At 40.8% G+C, this 14597-nt stretch overlaps 1 protein-coding gene across 1 annotated transcript; it reads right to left on the reverse strand.

Moving 5' to 3' along the window:
- Positions 1-357: 357 nt before the first annotated feature.
- On the reverse strand, positions 358-3255 carry LOC117839806 (uncharacterized). Its single transcript, XM_034720229.2, has 6 exons — positions 3032-3255; positions 2860-2949; positions 2659-2772; positions 2482-2587; positions 2017-2320; positions 358-786 (listed from the first exon to the last, which is right to left on the reverse strand). Exons 1-6 carry the CDS (start codon positions 3164-3166, stop codon positions 714-716), a joined length of 822 nt encoding a protein of 273 aa, XP_034576120.1. The 5' UTR covers positions 3167-3255; the 3' UTR covers positions 358-713.
- Positions 3256-14597: the final 11342 nt, after the last annotated feature.

Genomic DNA, 14597 nt, shown 5'->3' on the forward strand with positions numbered 1-14597 from the left:
ATCTTCACTAGATGATCTTTTTCCTTGCGGAGGCAAGATCATAGTCCTCACAAACTTGTTGCTGCTCACTACACCTTGGGAGCTAGCCGGCGACGCGTAGCCATCTAGGAGGCACACCTCCAAGAGTAACAAATGCTTCAAAGGCTTTCTCGACGTGAACCACAAGTGCTCAAGTTATGAATTGCTCTTTTCAGCTCACTAAGCTCACACAAGATTACTCCCTCAACCCAACTCAAAGATTTCTGGAGAGCTTAGTATTCCTCTACCAAGAGCTGCTAGTTGATTATCTTTTGCCGGCATTATTAGAAAACTTAACATGCCACCTTACAAAATTTCTCTTAAACGCTTATACTGCCATTTCCTTTACCAGAGCTCCTCGCAGATTATCTTTCGCCGACTTTATTAGAAAGCGTAACATGCGTCACCTTACAAAACGACTAGGGAAACCGTTTCACAAGCAGAGCCCTGACTCAAACATGCGTGCCGACAGAAGCACTACGACTCCATACATCTAAGCTATACAATAATAAAAACAAAACGGGCTCATCACATTGCTAAGGTGAGGACGTTAGGTAGGCAACAGCTGATGAGAATTCCCAACAATAATTATTAAAACAAGATTATAGTCAGCATTTAGCCCCGCAGAGAGTTTCAGGATGATCTCCATCTTCGGCTTCTCCTCCGGTCCATCTTGAGCAAGGGCGCCCAGAGCTTCAGGTAAGCACCAGCTTGTGTATGATCACCAGCGGCGCCTTCTCAATCTTTGGATTCCTGCTTCTGCAGCTTCTGTAAAGTACAACAAAAGAAGTTAGCATGCAGCACTTCGAAGCTACTACATAATTAAAAAAAGTATACAGTAGACAGATGTGACGAGTGGAACCAAGCTAAATTTCCAACACATTAAATTTTGGAGTAGGTTCAAAGATTGGACTACATGATTGGTGCGTTCTGGTGGAGGTTCACTTTGCAGTTAACTCTTAAACTTGAGCTATTGTAAATCAACTTTAATACTGCCATTGTACCACTACATGAAAGTAATCATCATATGGAATGCCATTTATACAAGTAACAATTGTTCTGATGAGTGCTGACAAACATTATTGATATTAGCTAGGCTAAAAAGGCCATCATTGACAAGATCAAACTAGTTTCAACTGCACCGCAAGTGACCAATACAGCAATCAATCAAAATTGGAAACGTACAATTGTAAAGCAGCACCACAACTATCACAAAACTCCGACCGCCAGCATGCAAGACAAGATCTAAGCCCCTAATCAGTGCATATTTCTATTGAATGTCAAATGTACTTGTGAAGATAATTAGGGAGTTGAAACGTGCATTCTTGTTCATGTTAACACAACATGGAGTTCAAGGTCAAGCTAGCAACTAACTGTTTCACAAGCGAGCAGTGCAGCAACTAATCATCAATTAGGAGTTAACAACTAACTCACTGATTCCAAATATGTGGCACAGAAATTACAAAATTTGACCAATAGTACCTCTGTTTCTCCCTTCAGTGCACATATCTATCCGAGAAACAAAGATACTTACACATACCTGCTTTATGGCCTTCTTATCAGCCTCATTGACGCCAATCATGCTGAAATACTCATCGTCGCTCATATGTTTAGTGCACTAGTAGAGAATTGGGCTTTAGTCCCGGTTGGTAGGGTGCAAAGATCCCGAAAATGCATCCGGGATAAACCAACCGGGACAAAAGGCGGGATAAAATGCCTCTCAGAGTCTTTTTTTCCCACTAGCCTTTGCAACCGGGATAAAAGGTCCCGGTTGGTGAGCCCCCCACCAGTGACCGAGTTTTAGTCCCGGTTGGTGAACCTTTTATCCCGGACTAACTTTAAACCGGGACAAAAGGGGGCGTATGGAAAGCCAATTCTCTACTAGTGGTGCCACACCGGCCAGCAAATTCTTCATGATTCCAGTCCGAAAATTCATTAAGACCCATACAGAAATGAAACTCTAATTCGTCAGCCACAGCATTAGTGACATCAACGAACCTTGCCACAGCCTTAAATATTTTAAACCGCCTCGCCTTCTCCTCCTCGTCTTGGTATGTGCGGCCATACTGCTTCATCCAGTCCTCAAACCTTGCTCTCATGGCTTCATCATTCTTCATGCCCTCCTGATCCAAAGCCACCTCATCGATGGGATTCTTACCGGGCAATGCTTTGTTGTAAGATGCCATCTCGCGTAACATGTCTTTTGAAGCCTGCATGTAACGGAGGTACGCGTCTGTTCTCATGGAGGGGTCCTCCTCCGTCCTGGCTTCAGCTTCTGTGTCCTCCTCCGTCCTGGCTTTGTCTACAAGAAAGAAACCGTGATGGTTGTGGGCTACGTAACATGCAGGAATGCTGAAGGCAAGATATTTAAAGGCTATTTAACATGCAGCAAGTATGAACATGTGACATTTGGAGGCTATGCAATATGCAGTAGAGACAAGACATCTTTAGGCAACATCATACCTGACTCATCTGTATCAATCATATTCGAAATTCCGGCAAATACAGAGAAAGCGGCAACAATTAGAGCAGCAGGAGAGCCATGAGCATGTTCCATCACAAGGTCCCTCTGCGCCACGAGAAGCAATGTGAACCACGAGTACAGAAGGTTTAGATAGAGCCGAGACAAACGAAAATTACCAAGCTGTGGAAACGCCGTGCTCCACTCCCCAACCCCATCGACGCCTGGACAACGATCCCCGGCAAGAAGTAACCAGCCCGGGCACGAATGCTCTGCGCCGTCTTGGTTGCCGCCTAGAGAAATTGATCAAGAACGAAAAACGCGTTAATAAGTGCCTGCGATTGAGACACCACGGAAACAGAGCTAGATTCGAAATTTACCAGGTTGTGAAGGCCACGGGATCCCGGAATACGTGAAATGACCGCCGCCGCCAGAAAGGGCTGGGCATCCACATGGTACACCAGGTTCCTCTGCGCCACCAGTGAATTATGAGCCGCGAGAGAAGAGATCATGCATAGATCTGTCATGAAAAACGAAAATTAAACGCGCTACCAGGCCGTGTAGAGCAGCAGCCTCGCTCCCCGCCGCCAACCCTAGGGCCCCCTGGACAGCAATCCCCGGCGAGGAGGAACAGGTCCGGGCACGGGTGGCCCCGCGAACCAGAGAGCACAGCGACCGCAGAGCCATGCTAACCACTCCGCCACCGCCGCCGCCGCCGAATCCTCCTCTTCTCGCCGCCTCGATTACCCACCGGTAGCCGCCGCCGAAGCCCTCGCTCTTCTTCTCCCTCGAACTTCTAGGGCTCAGAAAAGGATGCGGCCACTATATAAGGACGCCCTGAAAAGGCCGTGCACCAGCCTAGTTTATGCAATGCGGCCCATGCTTCCTCAGATCGGCTCACATGCACCGGTGGTCATGACCGTCAGAGTCCTCGAACCGTTTTTTTTTAAGGATGAAGAGACTGAGCAACTCCAAGAGTATTCTAAAAAATTCTTCCCCAAAATTATGTATTGGGGGTTCTTCCAAAAAAAATTTCCCCCAAAAACATAACAGTCCACAGCAGATCGCTAATAAATAGCCCCCAATATTTCAAACACAGGCCATATCATCGTATTGGGCCCATCGGAAGGGACGCGCGGGCGTGCGGGAATCAGGATTGGGGGAGGAACGCCAACGCTAAAATATACGCGGTGGCAGACTGTTTTTTAGCGTCGCTAAAAAATTGGGGAAGGTTTAGGTGGATTGTTGGAGTTCATTTTTTCTCTCTTTTTTCCTAAAAAAGATATTGGGGATAAGATTAGCAGCCTCTTGGAGTTGCTCTTAGGTCAGTCCTAAACTCCTAAGATTGTTTATGTGGTGTTTTGGAAATATAAAAATGAAACATCCATGAGAAATAGTATTATTGCAGTTTTTTTAACGAATCATACAGTACAGACGCAAACGCTCACATACACGCACGCACACTCGTCTCTACGAACACATGCACGCAACCCTACCCCTATGAACACCTCCAAAAGACTGAGCCGGCAAATTCTCGAGATTGATGAAGTCACCGCTGGCGCCTCGCTGTCATGAGGCACGTCGCCTACCACTGAAAGAATAGAGCCACACTGGTGGAAAACGGGGCTTTAGTCTTGGTTGGAGAGAGTCATATCTCAAGATAAAACAACCGGGACTAACTATTCAGGATTAAAGGAACTTTAGTCTCGGGTCAATCAACCGGAACTAAAAACCTTTTTTCTTTTTACCTTAATTTCTTTTCCATATTAATGCTAATTGTTGCTTCACTTACCCACACCTATACGTATACATCTTAGCGTACACTACTTACACGTATACGCTTGTATGTATGTCGTATATATATTTCATGATAGTATATGCATAATATTAATTATAACTATTATATATGTAGTTTATACACATTAGTATTTATACAATTACTATATATATAATTAATTGTCCTCATAATTCTTAGGATCCTCCGTGGCCCCGTGGGTTCCGATTTTTTTCTTTTCATTTTCTTTTTTTCCTCCGTTCAATCATTTTGTACACATGTGGATATTATTTGCCTATAAATTTTGTGCATAAGTTGCCTAACAACATTTTCGTAATAGTTGTGGGATAAATTGTATATATATTATAAAAGTTGTGCTACAAAATTATCACGTAAGAAAATAATCATAAAGTTATACATGTAAGTTGTATGCACAAGTTATAACGTATAAGACATAAGTTTTCCTTTAGAAGTTGTATGTAGATATTTATACGTATAAGTTGTATATGTTATGAATGTTGTGCTAAAAATTATCCTAAAAGGTTTGTAGTATAATGTTATGTGTAGAAGTTACGTGCATAAGTTTTTGTAGTATAATGTTATGTGTAGAAGTTACGTGCATAAGTTATGGTATTCCAAAAATAGAAAGCTACGGGAATCCAAACATTCCAATAAAGGAAAGTTTGGAGGGAGGGAGGGCGCTATCGGAGATCGAGCGCTGGGAGCTTCCCTAGCGTGCGCGTGCCCGTTAGCAGTCGCCGGCAGCCATTTGGATTGCAGCCGTAAAAACTGCCACAAGTTTGGCAAATGCATGAGGTAAGCATTTGGTTTGTAGCCAAATTTAATTATATCACCACCTCAGGCTATGAACTGATTGTTTCTTTAGAAGTTTATATGAAATCGTTTCATTATTACAATCATTAACCTCGTAGTTATTTTTAGAGTTTATGTTAATTCTATCGTTGCCTGAATCCGGCCCAACCATCAGCTCTGCGATCATCTAAGCCTTGAAAAAGAAAAAGAAAAATAAGTACTGAAAATATGATAGGAGTTCCCTCTCTGCTAATCTGCTTCTTTTCTCCACACCAACGCATCGCCGCCGCCGCATTCTTGAACTCGGCCACCATCTTCTTCCCGTGACTAGCAAAATTGAATTCCCATGGCCTCCGGATCTCTTTTGTTCCCTCGGTCTTTGCGCCAGAGAGACTGTTGTGCGTGCTGCCAGCCTTCATCTGCGCCAGCACAGCTATTTGTCTTCTTCAACATCGGTTGCTGACGATTTTCTCCGAAACCACGCCAGGAAGGGTCAGCGGGGGTGACCACAGCGCTCGATTTTTCAGCGCACGGCGTACGCCGAAGTTGTGGCGAATGAAACATTTGGCGAGAATAGCTACGGCGAAGCACATATAGGATCCGCCTAAGACTATATTTCTATGGCGCGCTAAACTCTGGTCATATATGTAAACTGTAAACAAACGGTGTGGTTCGTTACCAGAATTCGCCGCGCCGAAGGTCTCGCACCTAAGTTTAGTCGTGTGTTTGGGTGCTTGCCGAACTTGCGGCGCAGCCAGAGCTTCCCTCGCGAGGTTTAGTTCATTTTCTGCGCCACGCGACGCCAAAAGTCTGGCGGACGAAACACGCCATTCTGTTGCTTTACGAGAGAATGCATTGCGTGGATTCGAACAAGTCACTGTTCACACCTCTTCACATATGAACACGGTACCCTTTCACATCACATGGCACAAAAACACTAGATTGCATCACGTTAAACGGAAAGAGAAACTTCGCAAAGCAAAAGTATCTGCAGATCACAATATTGCGAGAAACTTCACAAAGCAAAAGGTAACTGCAGATCGCAATATAGAAGTCTGGCTGGGAGACAGAGGGCAGTATCATATAGATAGCACTAGTGCTTGATAAAAACAATACACCCAGAGGGAGTTTTCAGATAACATTCAGAGCAAGCACACAGCTTTCATTGAAAGCAAGTTTTCACCTATCATTCAGAGCAAGTCCGCAAGCTTTCATCCAGATTCCAGAGCGGGGTTGAAGTTGACCAGGACCCTGAACAAACAGTAGTACACACAAATTAGATAACAGACATTTGAGACGCAATCCGATCCAGAGCAACAAGCCTCCATTTAATAATACAGGCCCCAACACATCATGAGAGTCAATTTTAAAATATTTGAGAAATGCATTTCGTGCACATGTATAACTTTTCGTGCACTAGTAATACCAGGTCCCGATGTATGATATTATCAATGCTCAGTCAATGTTTGACTTAAAAGCAATACAAGGTGTCCAGAAAAGTTTAAGTGGCTTGAGCAGGATTCTGTTGGTTTGGCTTAGATCTTATGGCAAATTGCTGTTATGCCTACTTTTGGCAATACCATGAAAACAGAGCAGATAACTACTTTTGACAATATCATGGACTGCAGATGAAGGGCATTCAACGAATAAGATTACTCCAATACCATGGATTAAACCATGTTTTCAGAAACTAAGAAATAGCCAATTTAGGTGTTGCAACTATAGGAAATGAAGCACCACAACTAGCTACTTAAGAGTTAAGACTTGAGGGGGCTCAACTAGTCCACATTTATAATCAGTTGGATATGCAAAACATAAGGATAAACTGGAAGCTCAGCAAAACAGAAGCAACTAGTCCACATTTATATGCAGGCTGTGGTACAAGGCCATAAATTGCGAGCAGCAGGAGAAGCTCATCTACAGATAGCATGTCCAGAACAAAGGGATTGCAGGTAATCAGATCATCACCAAGGGATTTCACTGCCTACTGTAGAAAAAGCATACTGAAATGATATGGTGAAAATGTCAAAAACGGACAACAGATTGCACGATCACTAAGTTGGAGGGTAGTTCAGTAGGTTTCTGCAGATGCAAATTAAGGTACTAGACAAAGTGTACACCCCATATCAATGTTATAAAGGAACTGCATCATCTACTGGATGGAGTAGATAATTCTGTTAAAAAAAGGGCACCACAAGCCTAGTAGTACTGTGAAATACTGCAGCCAATAAAATTGATGTCACAAGCAATGTTCCGCAATCAATCTTTTTTGGTTACTTTCTTCTATTCTGCAACCAATTTTATGTCACAAGCTAGCAAGAAAACTAACAGTGCAAATGCATGGACACAAGACGTACTTCATTCAATCACCTAGATATCTCAGAACTTTAGCACACATCTTAAAGATTGAGACATCTGTATCTTCATGGTCTCGACAGCAAGCAAGAAAACTGTGATCTCATCTCTAGGGACTTGTGTCACAAGCAAGCAAGGGAATTGTCACAAGCAAGCCAGAGCTCATACGCAAGGATTGAACAAAACATACCTTCCATTTGATGTATGGAAAAGCTCCGTGCGTCCTAAGGATTCCGCCAATTCCTTTCCTGTAGGAAACACCCCACCTGATCCTAGCATAACCCTTCTCGCCCCAGTGTGGACCCCAACTGTTCTTAACTATCCAGAATTCCTTCCCAGTCCGTACATCTGCTTGAAGATCTTGTGAGGAAGCAAATGATTTTCGAGAATCTTAGATGGTTTTATCATTTCAATTTAACTACAAAGCAAAACGCTAATGGTGGCACTAGGGACAAACTATTCTTTGCTGAAGTGTCACATATGCAAGGAGAAAAGGCCTGGAAGGTCAACTGTTGCCGCATGATCAATATTGAAAAAAGTGATGGTATTCATACTTTATTTACAAATGGCTTCTACATGCTCATTGCAGGGGTTAATAGTACAGTTGCAGTTTTACATCAAATACTAGAGTACGGAAGAATATTCGTTTATCCGTATCCAATATAGAATTCATATTTTCAAATCATTAGACCCCTTGAGTGTATGTTTTTACGATAGTTATTAAACTGAGGTTAGTTTGTTTACCGTTATGTATGTTCAAGTACTTAGCGTCATTCATGACCCTTGCAGTTTATGTTCTTGTAACTGTTTCATACACATGGATGTACTTCATTTATACAATTTCCTTGCGTTATACTCAGCTAGTGTTACATCTGTCCGTGCATGGTTGGCCATTTGGCGCTAATTCCTCTCGTAATATCTTAATTCTTAACCTGCATTATGCACAGGTCTCTATTGATTGGATATATTCAATTTTCTTTACCTTCAACTACTTGGTTCTTGTTAACATCTGTTTGTGCATGGTAGATGTTTGGTAGTTATTTGACAGATGCATTGTTTCTCTATGAAGATGGTGGTCACTGCTATGGTTGCAAAAACAACGGGAATCCTTTTTATGCAGCACCCCAATGATTGTGACAGCCCTAGTAATTAAGCAACTAAATTAGACAATCATCGAAGTGATTAAGAAACTAAATCAAAAGATTCAACAAAGGGATTAAGGAATAAATTAGAGCTAACTCCAAATTGCTAAGAGTAAGATCCAAAAATACCTTAGATTTTGAACCAAGTGTTAAAAACTCCCTCATGTTGAGAATAACTTGTGAAGCAAATAAAAACAAATTTTAAATAAGGACTTAAACATTGGCTAATATAAAAGTGGTAGAACTTTCCAACTTGAGCAACCTTTCTAAATTGCACTTTTCTTGAAAATGAGCGGAGAGTGTTCCAAAATCAAGTAGACGATCGGTCAAATTTCAAATCTAACTCCAAAACAGCTTTGGTCGATGCTCTACCAAAGATCCCACCATCCAACTTCCAAGCCCATCGAGTTTCTCATATGTGGCCTTTATAAAACTTATAGCGCATACTTTGTTCTCAAGCTTTCACTTTTGGAGATTCAACCGCCTAATTCAAATTTCTGAGAAAACACATGTTATACACGACACCTTCGCACGACACGCATCACGAGAATCATCATGCATATTTAAGCATCATGAACATCCTTTTGTGCATAGTTGGCCATTATAAGCATCATTTGTGCATAAATGAATGTTTTGGCCATGCATTGTTAAGTGCCCAGAAATTCGTCTTTTATTGGTGAAAAATCAAATTTGTGAATGAACCCTAATTTCTTCCATACAACTGTGCCCCCAAATATTTTATTTAAATATTAGACACCATTTAATAATTTTGAATATTTTTACCAAATTTTTCAAAGATGTTTGCTTGGGTTAAAAATTCATTTAAATTTCAATTTTAGCTGTTTTGTTTTGTCAATTTTGTGAAAACCATAACAACTTTTGGGTTGATTATTGTTGCATTGGATTCTTGGTGATTTTAGCTTTCCAACGAGTATTTTTGGGCAAGTTTTGGACACCTGTAGCTAGGTCGTTTAAGGGAGCAAAGTTGAACCATTTTATTTCTTGGCTGGATCCACTCGTCAGGTCACCTTCTCTTTCCTCGTCACCAGGACACACGCCGGTTGGCCATGCAGAGCTCCGATGCCACCTGGCCGGCGGTCACCAGAGCTCCCCTCCCCGCCAATCTGCGCGCCCCATGGTGAGTCACTCCACCCATCCTTATCCTCGCCGTTCCCCTCCTATTTAAGGATCGGTTCACCTCTCCTCCAATCCTCCATGTACAGACCGCAAAGCTCCATTGTTTCCCCAAGTTTCGCTGCCCAAATTCGTTGCCGTGGTGAGCTCCCAGCTCGATTCCTCGCGGCAATAGCATCCCCACGCCGTCGCGCCTCCGTTTTGCCCCTTCCCGGGCTCCCTTCCTCGTCGGGCCATCCCCTCCATGGGCGCCCCCTCGACACTGTTCTTGGTGGCCGTGTACCTCCCTGCGCCGCTCTCCTCCAGGCGCCTCCTCCCCTGCTGGTGAGCTTCCTAGCCCAAGGTGCCGCCCCTCTTCCTCTTCCAAGCCGCCCCCTCTCTTTCCCCACTGCCGACCCAAGTTCATGGCCGGCCGTGCCTGTTCCCGTGCGTGTTGTTTCTGTTTGGGGCGTAAGGACTTGTGTGGATAAGATGAGAGAAGTGTAGGAGGTTATGGGTGAAATTCAAGGACTTTTGTGCGATTAACCCGTAGATCTAGGGGCTAGATCATAAGTTTGCCTCGATTTTTCTTTATTTCCTAGATCTAAAAAGGCTAAAACTTTGAAAATTCGTAGTAAATTGTAGAAATATTGTAAAATAGCAAATGAAGATGTTTTGGAATCCTTGTGAGTAGAACTATGCAGTAGAGTCATAATATAATATGTGTTAGTAGAAAGTTTCTAATGTTTTTATTTATCTTTACAAAGTGCGTTTTAAAATCCTTTTAAGTTGGTTGGATGCATATTTTGAGTTATAGAAGTCCAAATATTGTTATTCCAGTTGTGTTGGTCTTGTGATGATACTCTCTAGCTAAGAAAAATATTAAACATGCAAGTGGTGTGCTGTTTTTATCATGTTTTGATTTAATAGGCAATTTTAGCTTGTTTTGCTTGTCATTTTCATTTCTAAAGTTATGGTGCTCCAATTGCTGTCAAATTTTTAAAGTAGGCTATAAATGATGCTCTTGTGCTGTGGTAAAATTTCATGTTTATCGGTGCATATATGACTGAGTTATCACTTTAAATTGTTTATTGCTTGATAAATGATTTTAAATAAGGTATAAATTTTTATGTAGGTGTAAAAAATAGAAAATATGGTTCCACTACCTTTGTATGATGATGTTGTGTCATGTGGAATCTTAATATGGCCATATGTTTACAGAAAATGTTGAGTTCTAGATTTATCTTGCTCTAACATGCTTTATTGTTATATAAAATTATTTTTATTATAGTAATTAAATTGCTAAACCTGAGCATATAATATTTTTTTATAGAAGTCATGTTTTGTCATCATCTATCATCCATAAAAATCTCAGCTCAAAAATGAGATGTTTGCCCCATCACCTATAATTAATATATATGTTTACTATATAATTGGATAATGAAAGTTTGCTAGTAGATGCATATACTTAAGGCATGTGATGCTTTTAATAGTTGTTTTTTAGGGGTACATATGATGCTAATTTATGATAAGCAGTGGTTAAGTTTTGAATATAACTTATATGTATGCTCTCATGTTAACATAACAACTAATGATTATGTTGCTTATATAAGTTCTTCATCCTTACTTTAATTCTTGCTTAAGGTATTTAGGATGTTCCATGTTACCTATAACTAATGCTAATTAACTATGTTCATAGTGGTTGTGAGCTATGTGTTTAACTTATGCATATGTTACCTTATTAAAGAACTAAATGAAGAACCTTGTTGCATATGTGCTGAAATGGCTGCTAGAGCAGTTCTGTTGTGGTAATATTTTTGTGATGCAAATGATGTTCTCTTATGAATGTGTGTAATACAAAAGTTGTAGGTAACTTCATAATCTATATTGTGTTAAATTTTCATGACCATAGATCTGATGGTTTAGGAGCTATAGATTTTACTACAAGTTCATTGTCAAGTTTTGCATGCTCTCTGTACAGGTCTGAATGATTATGTTGTTTGACTTAGCTAAGCTTTGAATCATATCTTATAGATAATAGAAGAAGTGTAGTGATTTTTAGGAGCTTATAGAATTGTTAAAGATCACCCCTTTTGGTGGTCTAAATCTCCAGTTAGGAGTTTGTGAAGTGGAATGACAGAATCTGTCCTAATCTGGATAAAGACATCTTCTTTGTGATGTTTGACCTGGTTAACTTTGGAATTAGCTTGTGGTGTTTATAATAAAGTTGTGCAAGGTTTTCTAAGCTTTCTAAAAATTCTAGAACCACCTTATTGTGAAAGCTAGAACTCAACTTATTGCTGTCTAAAGTTGCATGTCAAATTCAACACATATTTTGGACAGAATTGTTGCTTTGTGTGTTTAAGGCTAAATAATTGTTGAATCACCTAAAGATGATAAGAACAAAGTTGTATATAACTTAATAATATTTCTATAAAGTTAAGGATCATGCTTGTTGGATGATTAGAACTTCAGTTATACATTTCTGAAGTTGATATTAGTTTTCTGTCCTTATCGGTACAAATCTGAGATATTGGCATATTTGATCATGTTAACCTATGAATTAGCTTTTCAAATGAATAACAAAGTTTTAGATAATTTTATTAAGTTTACATAAAGTCTAGGATCACCCTTGTCGGATGCTTATATCTCTAGTTATAGATAAAACAAGTGACTACTGTGCTGCTATCTAGATTTTGTGTATGTGCTTAAGTTATTAGCTTTAACTTGATGTTACCTTGTGTGTTTGTTAGTTAGCTCATATCACTATTAGAGTTAACTTGATCTACCTGAGGATTTTATAAATGTGTTATATAATGTTGGTCAAGCACTTAACTAATAAATGGTCATGTATACATGTTGTTACAAAATAACCTTGCTGCATAGCTTACTAGAACCTTAGTGATGTTGGTGTGTGACTTGCTTGTGTATGAGTGATTTAAAAACAAATGTAATATATTTTGATCACCTTCAACTTGCTGGTTATGTGATGCACTTATGTATGCCATGTTGATAAGCACCATCATTCTAGTTCTTGTATGATGCTATGCTTAATTAGCTCTTAACTGTTAAATCTTGCAATAGCTTGACTTGAGTTAACTAGTGTGCCATGCTTGTTATGCTTGCTATCTTTATGGAGACTTGAGTGATAGTTAGTTAAATAATTTTCTCGCCAAGTACTTATTTCATGTGGTGTAACCTTGTGCTTGTCCTGAATGCTTTTATGCAATGCATCTCATGTTACCATTCTTCGTATTCATGCATTTGCATTTTGCATCTCATCTAGATACGCTAGATAAACCACGTGAAGGACGTGATGATGGAACCGAACCCGAAGACGGTGTATGGTGGAGCTATCCCGAAGATGGAAGGACTAAGCAAGTGCCGAGATGGGAGATGCTCGCCAAGCGAGTGTCGTCTAACAAACACTAACCTAGTGTTGGATTCCAGGCAAGCCCCGGAGCACGAATTCCTATTTTTAAATACATGCAATATAATTGATTACTTTGGTTGCGCATTTACATTTCTAGGAGTTGATTGAAACCGTAGATGCATGACTTAGTATCCTTTGATCTGAACACTAGTATGATAAGCCGAGTAGTTGCAATGCTTAATAGGACTCGGTAAAAGTTGAGTGATTACTTGTCACTCGCGAGTTATAGGAGTTGATTGCTTTCCTTTTGTTACAACTATAAGGATGATGGACGGGGTCGGGCTTATGTTCGATACTCGGTGGTTTGCCCCGTCTGTCTACATGAAATTGGACTAAGGTCGAGATGTGATAGTGTTTGTGATCAAGTGTTTGAAAGTACTAATCTCATACCTAGTATGGGATGGGGAAGCCCAATACCTGATTGAACCGGGACATGAGCGGATCGCCCCACTATCTCTGGAAACTTAATTTTCCCTTAGTGCATCATGTGGTGACAAGTACGGTCATAGTACGACGTAGTCTGAGTCTATGGAGCCTTGTACCAAGGGAAATGAGCCCGACACGGGTCCGGGAATTGATGGGGACAGCTGACAAATGAAGTGAACCCGGCGTGGTACACGGATGTCGTGGGATTAGGTTTGCCATGCATGGTTAATAAATTCGAATCGATTCGTTTGCCTCTCACAGTTTGGGACTACTTGATCGCTATACTGCACCGAGTAACAAGTGGAACGATATGATGATAATATTGATGTCTGTACTTAATTTGTATTGATAACTTTGCTTGATTAGATCAGGTTGCTTACCTAGAATGGTTAATCAACTAGAACTTGATGCCAAAACTTGAAAGTAAGGACCTACTTTAGATGCTTTTGGCAAAACAAACCCCTCAGCCAAAAAGCCTTGCATGTCTAGGAGTCGGTGGAGTAGTTACCACCTGACGGGTAAGCCTTTGAGTATTAGTATACTCAGCCTTACTTGTGGCTTCTTTTTCAGGTGTGGTTGCTGATGTTGTCTTGTTTGGACCCGTCCTCGGTCGGTGAGGATCGTGGTGTTTGATGTCATGGTTGGCTTCGCCATGATATATAATATCGACGCTTAGCTTCCGCTTAAATTTTATCTTCCGCTATTGAACACCTTGCAAACTTGGTTGACTTTCGAACTCTGATGTAATAAATTATTGCACTATGTTAATCGGGATGGATTGTTGTAATCTTGGGGACTAACACTCACCTTCGTATGAGCCTGCTTTATCTTCGATCCTGTTAAGTGGTTTATTAGATGAAATCCGACAGACGTCTGAGTTGACTCGATTAAAGTGTAAGATCGCGTGTCAGGCGACTCGAGTACACTTTAGCCGGGTTAATTTGGACGGTTCCGCCACAATGATACTAGTGCATTTATTGGCGGTCACTTGGATAGATGTTTACCAAATCTGATTACGTAGGATGACTCACTTTTTTCTAGTTTTTCTTTCAAGAGCTTTTT

This window comes from Setaria viridis, chromosome 9 (genome assembly GCF_005286985.2).
Source record: "Setaria viridis chromosome 9, Setaria_viridis_v4.0, whole genome shotgun sequence".
Lineage (NCBI taxonomy): Eukaryota > Viridiplantae > Streptophyta > Magnoliopsida > Poales > Poaceae > Setaria > Setaria viridis.